The sequence below is a fragment of the Gymnoscopelus microlampas genome (assembly GCF_963454915.1).
Source record: "Gymnoscopelus microlampas genome assembly, chromosome: 17".
In the NCBI taxonomy this organism is placed as follows: Eukaryota; Metazoa; Chordata; class Actinopteri; order Myctophiformes; family Myctophidae; genus Gymnoscopelus; species Gymnoscopelus microlampas.
Genome location: NC_139954.1, coordinates 26218805 through 26238039, shown reverse-complemented (window position 1 = coordinate 26238039; position 19235 = coordinate 26218805). Strand labels below are relative to the sequence as shown.

The 19235-nt window shown below is 43.8% G+C and overlaps 1 protein-coding gene across 4 annotated transcripts in view; it reads right to left on the bottom strand.

Moving 5' to 3' along the window:
• The window catches only part of ankrd44 (ankyrin repeat domain 44), a 35973-nt gene that overhangs the window by 10589 nt on the left and 6149 nt on the right, over nt 1-19235 (bottom strand). For 3 of the 4 annotated variants that reach the window (XM_084083863.1, XM_084083865.1, XM_084083866.1), the window contains exons 2-16: nt 17946-18029; nt 16570-16648; nt 13180-13250; nt 12568-12768; nt 11767-11854; nt 11191-11333; nt 10868-11080; nt 7260-7338; nt 5636-5750; nt 4848-4930; nt 3456-3564; nt 2761-2829; nt 2296-2436; nt 1492-1557; nt 411-522 (exon numbers count right to left, since the gene is read on the bottom strand). In XM_084083863.1, the coding sequence (XP_083939989.1) occupies nt 411-522; nt 1492-1557; nt 2296-2436; nt 2761-2829; nt 3456-3564; nt 4848-4930; nt 5636-5750; nt 7260-7338; nt 10868-11080; nt 11191-11333; nt 11767-11854; nt 12568-12768; nt 13180-13250; nt 16570-16648; nt 17946-18029 (1653 nt within the window). The remainder of the gene's footprint in view (nt 1-410; nt 523-1491; nt 1558-2295; nt 2437-2760; nt 2830-3455; nt 3565-4847; nt 4931-5635; nt 5751-7259; nt 7339-10867; nt 11081-11190; nt 11334-11766; nt 11855-12567; nt 12769-13179; nt 13251-16569; nt 16649-17945; nt 18030-19235) is intronic. The other variant, XM_084083864.1, reaches the window with a different exon arrangement.

The following is a 19235-nucleotide window of genomic DNA, read 5'->3' as shown; positions in this document are numbered from 1 at the left end:
TTTTCAAGACTATGACTGTAACTTCGTTTTTTTACTTTTGCGCTGTACCAATAAAAATTGTCACAAGTGCCCCATTATATAATGATTTCGATGTTGGAATGGAAAACTGAAAGGTAGTTGCATATTGTCCAATGAAAACATCTGCCAGCAGAAAGGACAAACGCCCGGAGTCACTAGTCAGTATTAAAACAATTTCCTGTATGTGGTCTCAGTTGCACGTGTTGCGTTGCGTGTGTGTGTGTGTGTGTGTGTGTGTGTGTGTGTGTGTGTGTGTGTGTGTGTGTGTGTGTGTGTGTGTGTGTGTGTGTGTGTGTGTGTGTGTGTGTGTCTGTCTGTGTCTGTGTGTCTGTGTCTGTGTGTGTGTGTGTGTGCGCGCGCGCGCATGCGTGAGAGACTGTGTGTACACTGACCAGCTCCAGACAGTGTCTGTGTCCATAGGCAGCAGCGTAGTGGACGGGGCTGTAGCCCTGTTTGTCTTTGAGTGAGGCTGTGGCACCGTTCTGTAGCAGGAACTCTAAACACCTGCCAACAACACAAAAGGTAACGTTAACTCTAAGCCAGTTAGATAAACCAGCTCATGTACAGTATAGGTGACATGTGTTGCATATTTGTATATTGAAGGCCATATTAATACTGATACATTATTATAAGATATTAATCTGATTTAAAATCCATGCTGTATTTCCTGCTGTAACCGTGGAACAAGACAAGCATAAATAAAGGCGTCACTGGTGAGACTGAGCCCAATTTAATGCTAATGCTAGCAGTCCAGTTTCAGACAGACAAAACAGGGAAGGAAGTTGAGGAACCACGTAATTACAACAGATGTATGGAAAAGTTGTTTTAAATGAGAGACAGTGTTGTTATGTGCATGTATCGCAAGACTGTCAGGAAGAAGAAAGAGGCATTGAGGATCTATTATCTTATACTCTGAGCCAGAAGGCAATTGCACACTGGGAGTGTGACAAATAAACAATACAAAAATCTGAAATGCTTGCTGGCAAATATTTCACATCAAAACTAGTCATAGTTGATGCCTCATTCATATAGGTTAATGCCTTTATTTGAGGTGTAGAAGCTCAGAAAAGCTCCTTGTTCCAAATAAAAAATATGTCTCAGCATAACATTCACAAATGTACTCATGACACAAAAAATAGTTTGAAAAAATAAATTTTCAGCTGAATTAATCGCACACAGAAAGAAATAACATAATTTCCTATGTATGCACATGATACCATAACTCCAGCTGTTCAACTATCGCCTTAGAGATAACTAAACCACTATGAGTATTATAAATTATATAATATATCATCGCTATAGTGAAATAGTGAAAATAAAAACAATTTGTGAGCTAGCACCACTAAAGTTACAAAGGCAACATAAGAGATGGTGAAAAGGTGAGAAAGAAAGATACAATAAGTTATGAGAAGAGTGAAATGTTTTCATCAGGCTTCAGTCCAACATAAAAAAATCTGTCAGGATAAGACTCACAGCGCTGCCTCTTTCTCCTTCTCAGCCTGGACTCCCTCGCTCTCTGGCTCCAGAGCCACACGGCGTCTGGTGAGACAAGAGAATTTTGGAAAAAGACGAGAGAGAGCGTCAGGCATTCAAGATGCAAACTCGTACTCATTCTTTACTTTGCGCTGCGCTGCGTCAAAAGGATGAGGCTGCCAGCCCTGCAGGCCAGACTCCACTCCGCCTCCCCCACACCCAAACATTACCTCCATGTAACCCCTGGTTGCCGTGGAAACACAGAGGTGCCATACGTCAGGTTATAGATAGTGATAGCAGCTCCCAGTCAGCTAGGCAAACAGTGAGGAGGAGAGTGGTACAATCTCTAAAGCCTTTCCTTAACCACTTATGCATTTCATCGTATGACAAAGAGAGTAAACAGCTGATCTACTAGCTTACAACGCATCGCAATGCTTTGTGCACTTGTAGATCTGCTATTTTTGAAGATCCCGGCCTATGATGACATGCCCAAAATAGGGACGTGTTGAAAGCGGTCTCTGTTCATTCAAACCACAATTCATAGAAGACACATGGTACATTGTTTCTCACTCCCCCTATGCGATAGCTTTTCCAAGGATGGCTCCTTTATGAGGAGCGCTTGTTTTTGTTAACTCAACAATGTAAGCCGGACGCCAGCAAGGCATTGAGGCTTGTGAGGTGGCCTGAAAACTATTTTGCCTCCCGTACTATGGTAGTGTTGTCGCTGACCGGGGGGCATGGATAGTAGAGGACGGGAAATTACCTTATGTCACTGTATGTATGCGTGTGTGTGTTCCGCCTCACCTCCGGTCCAGGTCTGATGCGGCAGCATAGTGCAGGGCAGAGCGCCCCCACTGGTCGGTGGCATTAATGCAGGTTCCACATGCCACCAGGGTCTCCAGGCACTGGTAGTGACGGCTAGCTGCTGCATAGTGGAGTGGCGTTCTGAGAGACCGGCGGAGTGAAATGTAAGTGATGTACACTTTAAATTGGCTTAATAGTCAATTTATTTGGGTGTTAACCCATTAAGACCGGGCGCGTCTGTGTCATTTTATATTTCTTTGACTATTCAAAAATAGCAGATATATAAGCTCATAGCGCGGCACCGAGTGCCGCGCTATGAGCTTGTAGATCTGCTATTTTAGAAAAATTGTGATTTTATTTTTTTTTCATCATTTTTTTCAAAAATCTTTTTAGATTTAGAAAACATTTTTAGAATCGGCCTCAGGTCTCAATGGGTTAAACAACAGGTTAGTTTGCATTTTTTACCTGCCACACTTGTCTCTCCTGTTGTGCTCTCCACCGCTGCTCAGAAGCAACTTCACACACTCAACATTACTAGGAGAGGAGAGGAGTGATTACTGCAAATCTTATGAATGTCTTTCAGTGCAAATGTGTTTATATCCTATCAGAAATCTTTATTAGAGGGACACAGTATTGTTCCCTGACTGACCATAAATACAGTATCAAGTATATCTGGTCAGGATTGTAGAGGGACATACATTATGGATGGGACGATATGAAAATTACATGTCACATTTACTTTTGTTAACCACTTGAACCCCTAGCATCCCTATTCTATGGGGGAACGTCCGCCAAAAACAGCCGATATACAAGCTCACAACGCGTTGCGAGCTTGTAGATCTGCTATTTTTGGCGAATTGATTTGTGTAGATTGAAATAAGAGCGTACCAAATGCACTCTTTACAGGTCAATTTTATAAAGTATAGAGGGTTTAAGTGGTACTAAATTTGCAGCTCAACAAAAGCCAATTCATCCTAGTGTGTGACGGAGGACAATTTCACGACAAATTAAAATCTCTGTGATACAATTATTGTGAGCGGTTTCTTAGCACGATAAAGGATAACGATAATTGTCCCTTAACATAATGTACATTACTATGTACAGTAGCTAATCCCACACACAGAACACACACACACACACACACACACACACGTTCTTACCCTCCGGCGGCAGCAGCATGCAGACAGGTCCTCCCCAGACTGTCAGGTGTGTCTATCTGAAAGCCTGCAGACAGGACCGAGTCGTTACACATTATGCTAAACCTCCGGCCTGAGGGTGGCAGTGCAGGCCGGGAAGGGGAGGTCAGACAACACACAGCAGCAGCCACAGAGTGGAGGAGGAGGAGGAGGAGACATGGGGGGGTGGGGGGTGGAGAGAAACACAGGTGTTAGTGTGAAGGGAGGGGTGTGGTAAAAACAAGACAAAATGACAAGGTCATGTGAGAGTATGTGTAAGAGAGAGAGAGAGAGAGAGAGAGAGAGACAGACAAAGGTGTGCATGCATAGACAGACACAAATGAGTGAGTTACATATTAAATGCACAGATATTTACAGATACAAGGTAAACACAAAACACAGAGACAGAGGTGGGTGTTACGCCAATAGAGCGAAGACTCTCACTCCAAGACAGTGTTCCATTTTATTCACATCATCATGCGTCTTTCTTTCATGTGTTTCAGGCCAAGAATCACAGTCCAATGACTCAAGCTAAATCACACAATAGAGCGTTCTAACAGCTAAGAGTAATGTGAGCACTGAACACAAACCCCCAGTACACAGTGGGTCCCCGGCACCCATAAATCTGCAGCTGTGTGCTGAAAACTGCAACACATGTAAATTACTCTTTTGTTGTCCGTTACAGCGAGGCCGTATTAGAGCAGATCGGCTATGGGAGCTCAGTCTCACCCGAAACCTTTGACTTTGGCCACAAATCTAGAGATACTGCCAGAGTGTTAGGAAACAGCACAAGAGACCTGGGACCGGAATGGACCCCTCAAGATTTCCCTCTATCTAGTTTACATTTGTTGAATCTATCGGGGGCTTCCCTTTTGTGGGAAGACTTATTTTCCTGTGGTCAAGAAATACGTCCACTTTTGGAATGAGACAAAGATGTTTACCACCATTAGCCCAAGACAAGAAGAGCATTCAGCAGGACACATTTTGCTAAGAAGGAGATGGGTCCAATCAGAGATGATTAATAAGACCTGAGTGAGGCCTTGTCTGTTTTTTTGGGCAGTGTGACTCAAATCTCGCAATGGACGAATACTTCTTGAGGTTGAATTCACCACTGTGAGGAGTATAAAGAGCGAGGCTGAGACATTCCTGACCTAAAGCACAAAAAATAGACAATGCTGTGTAGAGACGCTGTCTTAGAGTGTTAGCTCAAGAGTAGCTTTCATTCCCTCAATGAATTTGAGCTGTTAAGAGGGGTGAAGACGACAAAACTGAACTCTGTTTGGCAGGAAGAGACTACTGCATGGTGCAACATTTCTCAATGGCTCTTAGAAAGTGTAGTTTCTCAATGGCTCTTGGGAAGTGTAGTTTGTGACGTACCCGATGACAGTAGCTTCCGGCAGCAGTCAGAGTGAGCATTCAAGGCAGCCAGGTGGAGAGGGAACATCCCATGGACCCCTCGCCTGCACAGAAGGACATGGCACAAAAAAGAGAGACTTAAGACATTATTGTCCCAAGGGGAAATCCCTTAACACAAGCACTGTACATATCAAGACAACAGTTCATACAACAGCACACCATTGTAACAGCAATACAGCAGTAATAACAACATAGAAAATGACAGACAGCAGCACACACACAGGTCTGTTCAGTCAGGCCTGCAGTTTAAGGCAGCCATGACTGCAGGTATCAGGCTTTTCCAATGCGAGCCCCTCTGCACGTCTCAATGTTCTATACCAGTACCCGGATTGTGGCATCAGGTAGTTTTTAGACTTAGAACTTTGCGTCAATGGTCAATCACACCGTTCTGTTTTTGTAATTAAGTACTATTATTATTTTGCCGTTTTCTCGATTATCTCCCAATTTTGTTGTTGCCAATTCCCCACATCTACTGCAGTCCCTGTCACTCCAAACATCACCAATCGTGTCCGTTGGAGTCCCTGGCCAAACAGGAGGCACTGCACAAGGGACCTTTTACTACAATTTACGCGCGCGCACACACACACACACACACACACACACACACACACACACACACACACACACACACACACACACACACACACACACACACACACACACACACACACACACACACACACACACACACACACACACACACACACACACACACACACACACACACACACACACACACACACACACACCTTGTGCAGTCTGCGCCACTGGTAATGAGTGTGTTGATGAGGAGTTCATGTCCATAACGGGCAGCAATGTGGAGAGGGGTGTTGCCATCCTTGTCCACACTATCAATCTCCCCACCTAAAATACGAAAAATCATAAAAAATATTAACTTTTTTCTTGATTTATAACAAACATCACAGTTCTTCAATCTATTTAATAATTTAAAGCTAACTTGTTTTAGTGTTTTTTAACAAATCTGTATGGTAGAGTAAAATAATACAATATATAACTAACACACCTGCGGTGTTTGGAGTAGGGATGTTCACGACATTTCTGAAAACTTTTCTTCAAATGGACGATTTTTTTTTATTCATTAAAATTAACACTTATAAAATAGCCAAAACTGAACACATTTCGATCTATATGGCCAAATCTCATTTGAAAAAAAATTGTAAGAGTATATGAAAGCCATTTAAAATGGTTATACTATTGGAATCTTACACAGCTGCCTGCTCCCAAATAATTAATTACATCATGCCAGTGCACTGTGCAAAAGTAGGTCAAATCAATTATGCTGTCACTCCAGCAGAGCTGGTCTGAAGCACACTACTGTACTGACTGACCCTTTAAAGTTTAAACCATAACATGACATGTAGTATTGGATCTTCAGCCAAATGGTTGTGAATGAAAACGAATGCCTACTCTGCATTCTCCATGTTCTCACCTCAAACGCTGGATTATATATTCAAATCGACCGGATCACAGAGGCAGCGGGCAGTATGAGGTAACACCATCAAAGTACTCAAACAAACTTTGCTCTTTTTTTCAAACCAACCAGCAACTTAATCCATTCAAACTGGGAACGCAACTGTGTCATTTTAGATTTTAGCTATAACAATTATTTTTATACTTTGGCTATACAAAAATAGCAGATCTACAAGCTCATACCGAGTGGCGCGCTACGATAGATATTTTTGCAAATCTTTGAATACAAATACATTACACTCAAATCTTTGCTTCTGGGTGGGTCACAACATATTTTGATGGGGATCGGCGTCCAAAAACATATAATCCTTGACAAGAAAAGGTTTGAGCACCACTGATATAGCAACAATAGTTTTTCAGAAATATTTGTTGACACATTTGTCAGTTACAAATGTTTGCTTAATTTGCATGCATTTGCTTAATTAGTAGGGGCAGCACCGTTTATCCGTATACCCACGCACATCCCTAGTTTGGAGGTCTCCCTGCTCTTCTGTTGAGACATTTAGATCCTGTGTTCGGGTAGGACCACTACTGGTTGGATGTTATGGACTGCAGCTTTAAGCCTGACACCGTCGTACGATGAAAAAAGCTGATCTACGAGTTCACAATGTGTTGCAATGCAATTCCTTGTGAGCTTGTAGATCTGCTATTTTCACTGCGCAAGACCGACAGACGGCGTGTATAAATGAAGCATATATGGGCCTAGGCAAATTTTTGCCTATAATGACTATAATAATAACTCCAAATTTGGGACATCAGGGTTAATATGGTTAAAGCACTTTTATAGCCATGTATTTGAAAGTAATATGAGGGCCTCAAGGATTACTAAAAGTAATTCTTAGACACAGAGAAAACACACGGACACACGCAAAGAGGACCTACCATTCTGGATGAGGGTCTGGGAACGAGTGAAGCGCCCATGTACCGCCGTCATGTGAAGGGGGCTCTTTCCATCACGACTCTGACAGAGAGAGGCAACAGATGTGAAGACTGTTAAGTTAATACATTTCCTGTGAACTATGACCAGTGTAAAATGTGGTGCACTGTGAGGTATTGGGGAACTATTATACTGAAAGTCAGACCGGAAGGGGAGGGTCCTCACTTGTTGTTTTGGTTGTGGAACGAGCAGGTCGCAGCGGCGAGAGAGCCGGCTAATAAACATGTGTTGAACCGACAAAGTTGTCTTATTGAGTAACATTGGTAGCAGAGGATGGCTGGTAACTACAGAGTCCCACCAGGCTTCGACGAAGGGAAGCCATATGAAAGTTGGAAGAATGAAATCGCAATTTGGGCCAGAGTCACAGAGCTCGCGAAAAAGAAACAAGCTCTTGCAGTGGTTTTGGCGCTATCTGGCAGTGCAAGAGAAACGGCGATGGAAATACCCGTGGATGACCTAAATAAAGACGATGGTATGACTATTTTGCTTGCAAAGCTTGACAATTTGTTTCTCAAAGAAGAGAAAGATCAAGTTTATGAAGCTTACTCGAGCTTCGATCGGATAACGAGAGACAACAGCGTGTCCATGGCAGAATATATCATTGATTTTGAGCAACGTTATTCTCGGATACGGAAGTACAAAATGGAGCTTCCCGACGCAGTGTTGGCCTTCAAACTATTGGATACTGCTTGCTTGGACATGAAAGATCGCCAGTTAGCTCTCACAGCATGTACAGATCTAACGTTTGCGTCCATGAAGTCAGCATTGAAGAGGATATTCGGAGGAAAGACGGCAGCCTCCAGCATGGGAATCAATCAAGATAGTGTGTTTGTTACGGCGGAGCAGAGACTACAGAAGGGCACGTCTTGGCTACAAAAGGATCAACAGAAGACGCCAGTGCCTGGCACAAATCCTTTGGATAGGTACGGTCGCAGATCAAAGTGCGCGGTCTGTCAATCAACTTTTCATTGGGTAAAAGATTGTCCGAATAAAAGTGAGTACGTCAAGCTAACTCAAGAAACTGAACGTAATACAGATGCGTTAGAGGAGTGCAACATTACTCTGTACGCTAAAGAGCTCGCCAGTGGAGCGCAAGTATCACCCACAGCAGCAGAAATCTTTATGACAGAGTGTTTTGGTTCAGCAATAATAGATACTGCATGCACACGCACTGTGTGTGGGCAGGGGTGGCTAGATGGTTACGTCACTAAACTGAGCCAGAACGAGTTAAGTGATATACAAAAAAATGAAAAACTCAGTCATAGACCATTTAAGTTTGGAGATGGAAAAGTGGTCTATTCCACTAAAAGTTTGAAAATTCCTGCTAAAATTGGACAGACCAGATGTCACATTCAAACTGAGGTAGTTCCAGTTGATATTCCACTGCTTTTAAGCAAAGCCTCAATGAAAAGAGCAGGGACAGTACTGGACATGGAACATGACAGTGCAGTGATGTTCAACAAACCTGTAAAACTTGACTTCACAAGCTCTGGTCATTATTGTGTGAACATAATGGACAACAAAACGGATGAAAAATATGAAAGTGGAGATGGAGTATATTACAAGAGAGTGGATTGTCCTGAGTGGAAAGGACCAGGAGTTGTCATCGGTCAAGACGGTGCAGTGATTTTTGTCAGACATGGAGGAACATGCGTTAGAGTCCATCGGCTCAGACTGAGGAAAGTGAACGCAGAAAATGACACAAACATTGAGCAAGGACAGCAGGACATAGCTGACAGCATACCTGTGGTGCAACAGGGACTAAGACAAATGGAGACAACAACACAAATGGATGATAGCGTGCAAAAAGAAACGGGACACACAACTGACAATACAGATACACATCATGGTGGTATTGAACACAGAGCAGGTGTCAGTCTGAAAACAGGACAAATTGTGAAATACACAGACAGAGGTGTTTTACACACAGCTACAGTTTTGGGGCGTGCAGGCAAAGCTATGGGCAAGTACAAGAACTGGTACAATTTGCTTTACATTGAACCCACTAATGTTGCAGGCACTACAGATTCAGCTGACATGTCAATAGTTGAGAACCTTGAAGTAGTAACAAATGATGTGCCATATGTATGTGATGATGTTTTTGAAACTAATGATTTACCATTAAGAAATGTCACTGATGCTAATGTCACACATGTATGTGAGGATGTGTTTGTAACAAAAGATGTATCATTTGACTTTGCAAAGCATGTTGAGATAAAGAGCTGGAAGGATAACAATGTGTTTGAGGAAGTTAATGATGAGGGACAAAAATGTGTTTCTACCAGATGGGTGTGCACTCTCAAAGAGACACTCACTGGACCAGTACCTAAAGCACGGCTTGTGGCTAGAGGTTTTGAGGAATTACAAGTGTCAGAATTGCAAAAGGATTCTCCCACATGTGCTACTGAGTCACTTCAACTACTTGTGGCAGTGATTTGTCAAAGACAATGGACACCTCATTCGATGGACATAAAATCTGCATTTTTGCAGGGAATGACACTGTCACGTGAGATTTTCATCAGACCTCCTCCTGAGGCTGAGAGTGAAGGCACATTATGGAAGCTAAACAAATGTGTCCATGGACTGGCAGATGCCTCTCTCTACTGGTACAACAGCGTAAAGGAAATAGTGCTGAAAACAGGAGGTAAGATCTCCAAAGTTGATCCAGCCGTCTTTTACTGGTTAGATAAGGACTGTGCTGTGTCTGGGGTTCTAGCCTGCCATGTGGATGGCTTCATATGGGGAGGCACACATAGTTTCTCCACCACAGTGATACCACAGCTCAGATCTGAAAAACACTGAACTCACTTGAAGTGAGAATGGGCACTTGAAAGGGCTTTGACTGTAAAAACAATATACAACAACTTTAAGTCATAAGCTGTACTACTTTTCTTTGTTCAAAGGTAACATGTTTTTTTGTTGAATTTATTGCAATGCATTTTTTTTTAAAAGACAGTGAGTTTGTTAAGTTAATACATTTCCTGTGAACTATGACCAGTGTAAAATGTGGTGCACTGTGAGGTATTGGGGAACTATTATACTGAAAGTTGTCTTATTGAGTAACAAAGACATCAGACTAACACAGTCACAGTAAATGATTGGAGAAATAGCACCACTCCCACTGGTCAGTGATCGAGCTGTCAGACTAGCAGGAAATCTGTCCAGCGTCTCAGAGTTAAAAACACTAGAGACCGGCCATTGCCAGTTTTTGGATCCAATGCCAATGCAGATTTTTTTAGAGACCTACATAGACCACCGAATACCGATATTTTCATCGATATTTGGCAACAAGTTTCTTATCAATTCTCATCAATTTGAAAATGTATATTTTTTTCAAAAATCGAAGATTCAAAAATAGAGATTTTTGGAAAACTTTTGAAAGGTTTATACCTTTGTATGTATATATCGGGCAAAAACAAACTCTCCAATTTTGCAGTGTAGTTGGAATAGCACGAGGGATGGTTACCTCAAAAGCTGCCTTGCCTTCACGCTGCAGCAGAGCTGCTACACCCTGACAATTATGTACAGGCAGAAGAGTTGACCCATGGGTTACCTGTACGTTAACGTCAGCCCCATTGTTGACCAGGAACTCCAGGCAGAGAGCTCCATGTGTAGAGGCAGCTGCAAAGTGCAGCGGGGTGAAACCCTTGTTGTTGGGCTGGCTGACATTGGCTCCGTAGTCGATCAGCTCACTGACCACCGCGTCCTGGCCGTTGAAACAGGCCACGTGGAGCGCTGTGTTCCCAAACGCATTGGATTCATCTATCTGGAGGCACAGAGAGAGTAAAGAGAGAATTTGTGTGTGTGCATATTTGCCCGTGTAGGAAGGAGAATAAGTGAATCAGTGAAAGTTATCCTTTTGTCAGGAATGCCTACCTCCACAGCTAGGTTGAGCAGGTGTTTCACCACAGCGATCTGCCCACTAGAGGCAGCCGTGTGGAGGGGAGTGTAGCCCCTCTTGTCCTTACAGCTGATCTCTGCCCCCTGGCTCACCAACATACACACAACATCCAGGTGACCTGTAAGGGGAGCAGCACAAAATTGTGCGTGCAAACACACAAACACAAAATATACATTGTTATCCTCAGAGCTAAAACTCATTGACTCATTTGTTTAATGGGAGTTGAGAGATTGTGTCTCCATATCATTTTGTTCCGGCTAATACAAATTAATTCTCCTAATCCTGTATCTGGTGAGTGCAAAAGCTACAGTACATAACAGCCCATTAACAGTGCAGGGGAGAGTAAGTAGATACTGAACAGCACTCTGAAGTGGGCTCCTCTACCTAAACAAGCATTAGTCTTCTCACAATCTATGAGAATCTCTGTGTTGGTCCATTAGGTGACTCAGACCCATTGATCTTATTTTATTTTATATATATATCTACTTCCAGGAACAAAGACATGTTGTGAAGTGCGAGAAACTGTTGCAAATTCTGTCCTTGTCTCGCACCCATGAAAGCTGCCCAGTGCAGCGCCCGGCCGTCTTTCTTGTCGAAGGCGTTGATGTTGGCGCCTTTTGCCAGGAGTAGGTTTACCATCTGAAAGAATGAAAGTGGAGGAGAGAGAAAAAGAGAGGGGGGTGCAAACAGTGATGAGTCAAATATGAACATACCCTCTGGCATATATTTATGCACAGATGAGTGTGGGCGCAAGTGTCAATGCCCACATTGACACTTGCTGTGTGTGTGGGGGTGGGAGGGTGATAATATCCATGTAACTGCATTCGAAATACATTCCATCTGACGTGAACAAACTGCAGATAAATAGAGGCTGGCCATTCAGATTGGCCTCTAGAAATCTGCTGTGTCTGCCAACATTTATTTTTAGATTCAACCTACGGTACATAATACATTACTCATTCAAAGTTTTCTGAAAATGAGAACCACTGGCAGATTCTTCTTTTCATGCAAAGATCACTTTTAAGGGATTTCTGCTTTGTCTGCCAGCGCCGTCGCAACACAGGAAAGAAACTAGAGAGCAGTGTGACATGTGATACAGGTCCTGACTCAGATCTGAACCCAGGATGTTGTAATTAAGAGGCGCGTGCATAAATGTTGAACAACCAGGGTTGAGCCCATTGAGCTCATTAATCCTTGACTAGCATATTAGAATGTAGTTGACTAAAACATGGAAATATCAGGGCTTAATGTAATAAATATTACAATATATTATGATATATAAAAGGTCCGGTCCCACCCCACCTCCACTTCTACAAACAAGAACAGATCTAGTTGGCGTATCGGTGCAGTACCTCAGTGTGGCCGTTGAGGGCGGCATGGTGCAGTGCGGTGCGCCCGCCGCGGTCCGACACGTTGACACTGCTCAGCAGCGGGATTATGACCTCAGCGCATCGCAGCGCGTTATTGGCCGCAGCAACGTGCAGCGGCGTCTGCCAGTTCTTGTCACGGGCATTCACGTCAGCCGAGTGGCGGATCAGCACACGCACGGCCTCCTGTGGAGCGTGGACAGGGGAGTTCAGAATGTGAATGTGGAGATAAATAAAGATTTTGTTTATTCAAGATTATGGTACAACAATCACTTGTAATCTTCCAAACTAATGATTCATGCAAAAAGAGAGATACAGACACAACCTAGAGCACAGTAAGTGTGCACCTACATAGTTATGTGGAATTACCTGTTTGGGCACAGGAACAGAAACTGCTACGTCAGCTAAGGCTAAGTCAGCGTGTTTGTTTGTGTGTATGTATGGTGTTTGGGCGTGGAAGTGCTTGGAAGTGCTAAAGTATACAGGTGGCAATATCACACTGTGTGGCTTAGCTTGTTGACACCTGTGACACAGTGTGTGTGTGTGTGTGTGTGTGTGTGTGTGTGTGTGTGTGTGTGTGTGTGAGAAACTACCCACCTCACTCCTAGATGCCACGGCACGATGAAGAGGAGTGAGCCACATGTTATCTTTGGCATTGACCCGAGCTCCTGCAGTAGAATACAAACAGAGAGGGATTAGCAGAGATCAGGTGAAAAGTGGGGCATATGCACAGTACACGCACATATATAATACACACACACACACACACACACACACACACACACACACACACACACACACACACACACACACACACACACACACACACACACACACACACACACACACACACACACACACAGGTCAATCTAATATCATTATTAATTCATATTGGATAAAGCGTGGGTGAAATAATGCGGAAATTAAATGAATGACATCTATCTAGGCCTATTATAGCCTTTTTTTTTTTAAATCACACCCAGTGTGAAGTGAGCGGTGTTATTTAGAAACAACAGTGGTCATCACAGTGATGGAAGCTCACTTAAGAAAAAGTAATTTTTTTGAAGTGCGTGGTGATATTTATAGGTTATTAATTTCATCATGCGTCTCGCTAGCCAATCAAAGCAAAGGGTCTGAATAGAGTCAGCCAATCACGGTACAGCGAAAAGGGTGTGAATAGAGTCAGCCAATCACAGTACAGGGAAAGACAAATTCTCACGACGGTCTTGTCCCAAACCCACTTATAGGAGCGGCTACACCGCTCAAAAACACTAAATCTCAGCGTATTACGTCATTTTCCATCAGGCACCATTATCCGCTTATGCTTTTGCCGGCATGGGGTCCTTTACCCATAGATATAGAAACCTAGATACCTCATTGTCTCCACCAGGAGACAATGAGGATGTTTTCACTTTCCGCCCCCCCCCCCCTCGGCCAAGCTAACATTGGTCAAGCCTCACGTGACACGTGACAATACGTTGAAAGAGTGTGCTCTGATTGGCTAGTGAGACGCATGACGTATAGCGGCCTATAAATACATGTGTCACTTCGGAGCGCTGCGGTGCGCGTTCCGAAGTGACATCAGTGCCATCAGTCAAGCTAACATTTAGTGGTTACATGTCGCCTTTCCGACAGACGGATAGGACAATTACACAGACAGGACGGATAGGACAATTACACAGACAGGACGGATAGGACACTTACACAGACAGGACGGATAGGACACTTACACAGACAGGACGGATAGGACACTTACACAGACAGGACGGATAGGACACTTACACAGACAGGACGGATAGGACACTTACACAGACAGGACGGATAGGACACTTACACAGACAGGACGGATAGGACACTTACACAGACAGGACGGATAGGACACTTATACAGACAGTGTGTCATGTTACTATGACACAGTAACATGTTCTATTTTTTGTAAGAATTAGAACATAAGAATTAGAACATTCCCAACATTCCCAACACAAGTCTGCTGGCGGAGACTTGTGCTCCGAGGAGCACATTTTCTAGTTGGCCTCTGCAGTTCGTTGGAGCAACTGGTATCGCGGCCGCCATTTTAGAGGAGGAAAGCTACCATTCAAAGTGACTACTGGCCAATCACAGCACGTTGACTACTGGCCAATCACAGCGCGTCTAACTGACTTATGCTGCGCGGCTGCCTCTTATGAAAAGACCCGCCCCCACCTGCCTCTGATTGGCCTACCGAACGCCCCCTTCTGTGACACACGCGGAAGCTTTCCTCCTCTAAAATGGCGCCCGAGATACCAATGCCTCAGAGCCGAAGGAGGCGTCTACCTTTATATGTCTATGCCTTTAACGTCCAAACAACACACAGTGGACTAAAGGCAGCTAAAGTGAGAGAAACTTAATTGAGGATTTAAAACAAAATAAAAAAAAGAAGGGGCCTTATGGATATGTCTTATGAAAATCTACGATGTGAGATGACGGAGGGCTTGTTGTTACCATGGATATGGATGTATATAGTCACTACAGAGGTGATCGCGACAGTGGTGAGTGACATTGTTTGTACAAGTACGTATCCATATAGAATCCCATGTGCGGTTGGTGCAGATCTATAAATAAGATGATATAATCAATGCGGGTGGATGGTGCATGGATGATGGACGTGTACACGTGGATTCGGGTGACGAAAAAGCACATCCGCGCATCTCTAACACACACACACAGTACGAGCTCATAATGCGGGACGAAGTGCCACATTATCAGTCCAAATACGGACATGCCCGAAGACATGCCTGAATATCTATCTAGTGCAGGGTTCTCACACTTTTTTATACCACGTCCTCCTTTTTATGAGGGGAATTTTTTCTCACCATATTATGGTGAGAAAACGTTTTAGTGGAGGTGGCTCTGTAATCTGTACACACATTTGTAAACTGAAGCATTTAGCCAAAACTTATCGCAACTCCGGTGGTTCTAGCCTAGGACCACCAGAGTTTCTTGATCCAGCTCTTGATTTTATGGCCTTGACGTGGCGTTTTTCTAGCCTGGTATCCAGCCTGCTTCGCTACGTTCGGCGGACTTTTTTTTCTCTCTTCGCTTCTCAGTCTGGAATGCCTCCTATCTCCAAGGGAGGCGGGACATGACAAACGTTTCGAGTCGTGCCGTGGCTTCTGATTGGTCTGTGGTGCGGGGCGGGACAAAAAAAACAGTGTGATCGTTGTGATTCGTCATTCGTTTGAACAACATCCAATCAGCAACGACGTTGCCTAACGTAACATATGTAGTTCCAGTGTAGTTCTGCAAAACGAGTCAATGGGGTGCATTCCAGACTGATAAGCGGAGAGAGAGAAAAGTCCGCCGAACGTAGCGAATCAGGCTGGATCTCCCAGGCTAGCGTTTTTCTCTATCGCGGCAGCTGTTGGTAACTGGTATGGTTGTCTGTCTGTGAGAATGATCTCCCCGCTCGGTAATGTTACATCGCAATCTAAATTTAACGAGGGTACAGATGGAACAAAATGGACCCGTGGTCCATGTATTTGTACCACACGCTCATATTGAACATCATTCCTAAGTAAATAGTTTATGAACAGCTAAAATCAGTTTGTGTGCCTTAGCCTCTGCAAGGGCTTGTGTGTGTTGTCTTGTGTTGCTGATTGTTCTCGGTCGGTGTTGGAGCCTTGTGTGTATGAGGAGTCAAGTGGCCTTCCTCTTCACGTTGGTCGCGACGACATCACCTTTTTTTTCCTTTCTGATAAAACAAAATATTTCTTCTTTTTTTGGTTCCCAATGCCCCAACGGCACCTTCCCGCGACCCCATATTGGTTCGTGACCCATAGTTTGAGAACCGCTGATCTAGTGTATATATGCATTCAAAAATGAGGCTAACAAATGCTAAAACTTATATTAAAGATCTCAGTGCGAGAAAGGTGGATTACAAAGGAGGAGAAAGAGAGAAAAAGAGAGGGGGAGAGTGATGAAAGACTGGGGATGTCTGGGTGACTTTACCAGAGAGGATGAGGAGTTCAGTGATCTCCGGGTCTCCCAGGAAGGCCGCTGCATGTAGTGGAGTACGTTTCTCTGCATCCTGAGGGAGGGAGGCAGAGAGGTTGAGGCAGACTACAGTTGTAAGTCTAGGATACATATTGTCGCTGTCAGCTATCCAAAACCCACAGACAGACTTAGTTAACAACTTTAAACAGTCCGTATTTTGGGGATGTCATTGTAGGCGAAAATGTACCGTTTTCAAAACAAACAAAATCAAAATCTACAGGCTCACAATGAGTACTCCCTCGGATCGTAGGTGATGTGTGTGGTGAGTTTGAAGTCAGTCTGTAATAATAACTAGTTATTATTTCTCGCGCACACACACACACAATAATAACTAAAACACATAGTTATTATTATTTTTTGTTGCAGAACAGGGAGTCAACGAGGCACTCGGCAAAATTGATCAGTACAATTTAGGTATCAAGCAGACACTCTTATCCAGAGCGACTCAGTAACGCAGACATCATTCTATACCAGTCGCCGATCTGCAACCAGGCTTTAAATTGCTGAGAAACAAGCTTAGTGACCCCTGGTCAGATACTAAAATGGGACTGGTAGCTTAGAATGGACACAGAGGAGGCTACAGACGATGAGCTAAGCTGAGGGCCAAGTTGTGGGCCAGTCAGTCAGTGTCAACATGTCCATTGTTCATCTCAGAGCTCTCCAATACAATAACACACACAGTCCCGATGACCACACCAGATGTCCATTTCACTGGGCTGTGTGCCTCTTCTCCAACAAAAAAATACAACTGAATTGCACAATAAGAGCGTACAATTGTCCTGCTGGTCCTGCATAGGAGGTTAATACAATCAAGAGGAGAATGAGAAAGCAGGAAGCATGTCCTCCACTCCACACTTTATAAACTATTTTCAAATTAGCCACTTAACCCTCTATTCTTAGTGAACTGGTACTTAGTTGAGCGGGGTCGGCTCTGTACTTGACCCGCACTTTTTCCCTCTACACCAAATCTCTTCACCAAAAATAGACAATCTACAAGCCCACAAGGCGTTCCTCCCGGAATAAGGATGCTAGGGTTCAAGTGGTTAATTTAAATAAACAACTGCTCTGAACTTTGGCCAAACTGACCCTTGAACTCTGACCACTCCTGATCCCTGTGCTTTGGCCCACACAGGAAGTAGCAAGAAGATAAATGAAAAGTACAAGGTTGCCACTGTCTTGGAGAACAGAAGTGTCCTGGCTTGATTCTCCTGTAAGCTGATATGGGCCCTTTGCTCACCTCAAGACAAACCAAACAACTGTCCTTCTCAGTGTAGTATATGAAACACACGTGCTGCTGTGCTAAACGTAAAAAGGACCTAAGGCCATCTCACCAGAGCATTGATGTCTTCAGACTTGTAGATGAGCATACGGATCTCCTCGGGGTCTCCATTGAAGATGGCCTGGATGAGTGGAGGCTGGGAAAGAAGTAGACAGGAGAGGGAGAGAGGGAGAGAGAGAGAAAGAGTGACAGAAAAAGAGAGTGTTACTCAACACGATTTATGGCATGAAAGACATTAAAGAGAATGTGACCAGGGCCTATATGTAACACCAGTAAATATAGATGCTATTTTAGAAGAAACAGGAGCCCTGAAGGTCATGTGCAACATCGCTGATCGATGTAACAGTCCTTTCATTTTGTCAAACAGAGCCAGAAGAGAAGGCCATAGAAGAGATCAAATTTGTCCAGTGGATACAGCACAAAGAGTAAACAAGGTCCAATGAGCCTTCCCACGGTATGGAATACTGGCTGTGTGCGCATGGCTGTGTGCACATGCATGCGTGTTTATAATTGTGTGTGTGCACGCGTGTCCAGAAAAGCAGCTGCCCGACTACGCCTGCCTGTGCCGTGTTTACACAAGCTGGAAAGGACGGCCTGCGACTAGACTGTAGCCTACATTATTTAGTACACAAAATGTACTTTATTGCAAACATGTTTTTCGCCATGTTGCTTGTAGTTTAAAAGAACACCAAACAGCATGCCTGACTAGCAGGAGAGATGGGTTTTTAACAGCGTATTGAAACAGGTTAACGTGCTGAGCAAGAGAGATAAAACTCTACCAAGCTCAAGGGAAAACTAAACAAAGGGCATTGTATGGAGGTCATGCTGCAAAGCCCCTATTTTCTCTCCACAATCGCAGACATATGGTAAATACAGGTCCTAGACATGCACAGAGTCACACACACACACACACACACACACACACACACACACACACTCTCTATCAACATAAATCAGCACAACAGCCATAAAGGTCAGCTTTCTGAGGAACAGAGAGGGAGGCATGGGGAGCTTGTTGGCAGATGCCCGCATTTCCTATCATCTTGAGCCAATCACACAAGGGAAGCCAGGATGATCATACTCAACAATATGTCAAAGATTCCAAACCTCCTGACATGGTTTAATTTATGGCTTGTTTGTTTCTTGTTTGTTTAAGCCCGATTTTAAAGCTAGATGTGGTGCCCATGCATCAGATTGTGCAGAAGTAGGCCTCTCTTAACTTCCTGAGTATCTCTGTCACCTCGTCCACCTCACTTCCTGTTGCACCGTCTCTCCTTCTCAGAAATGCCAGAGAGGAACCTCAGAGGCTGTTTCACTTCTGCTTAAAAAAAAAATGCACACT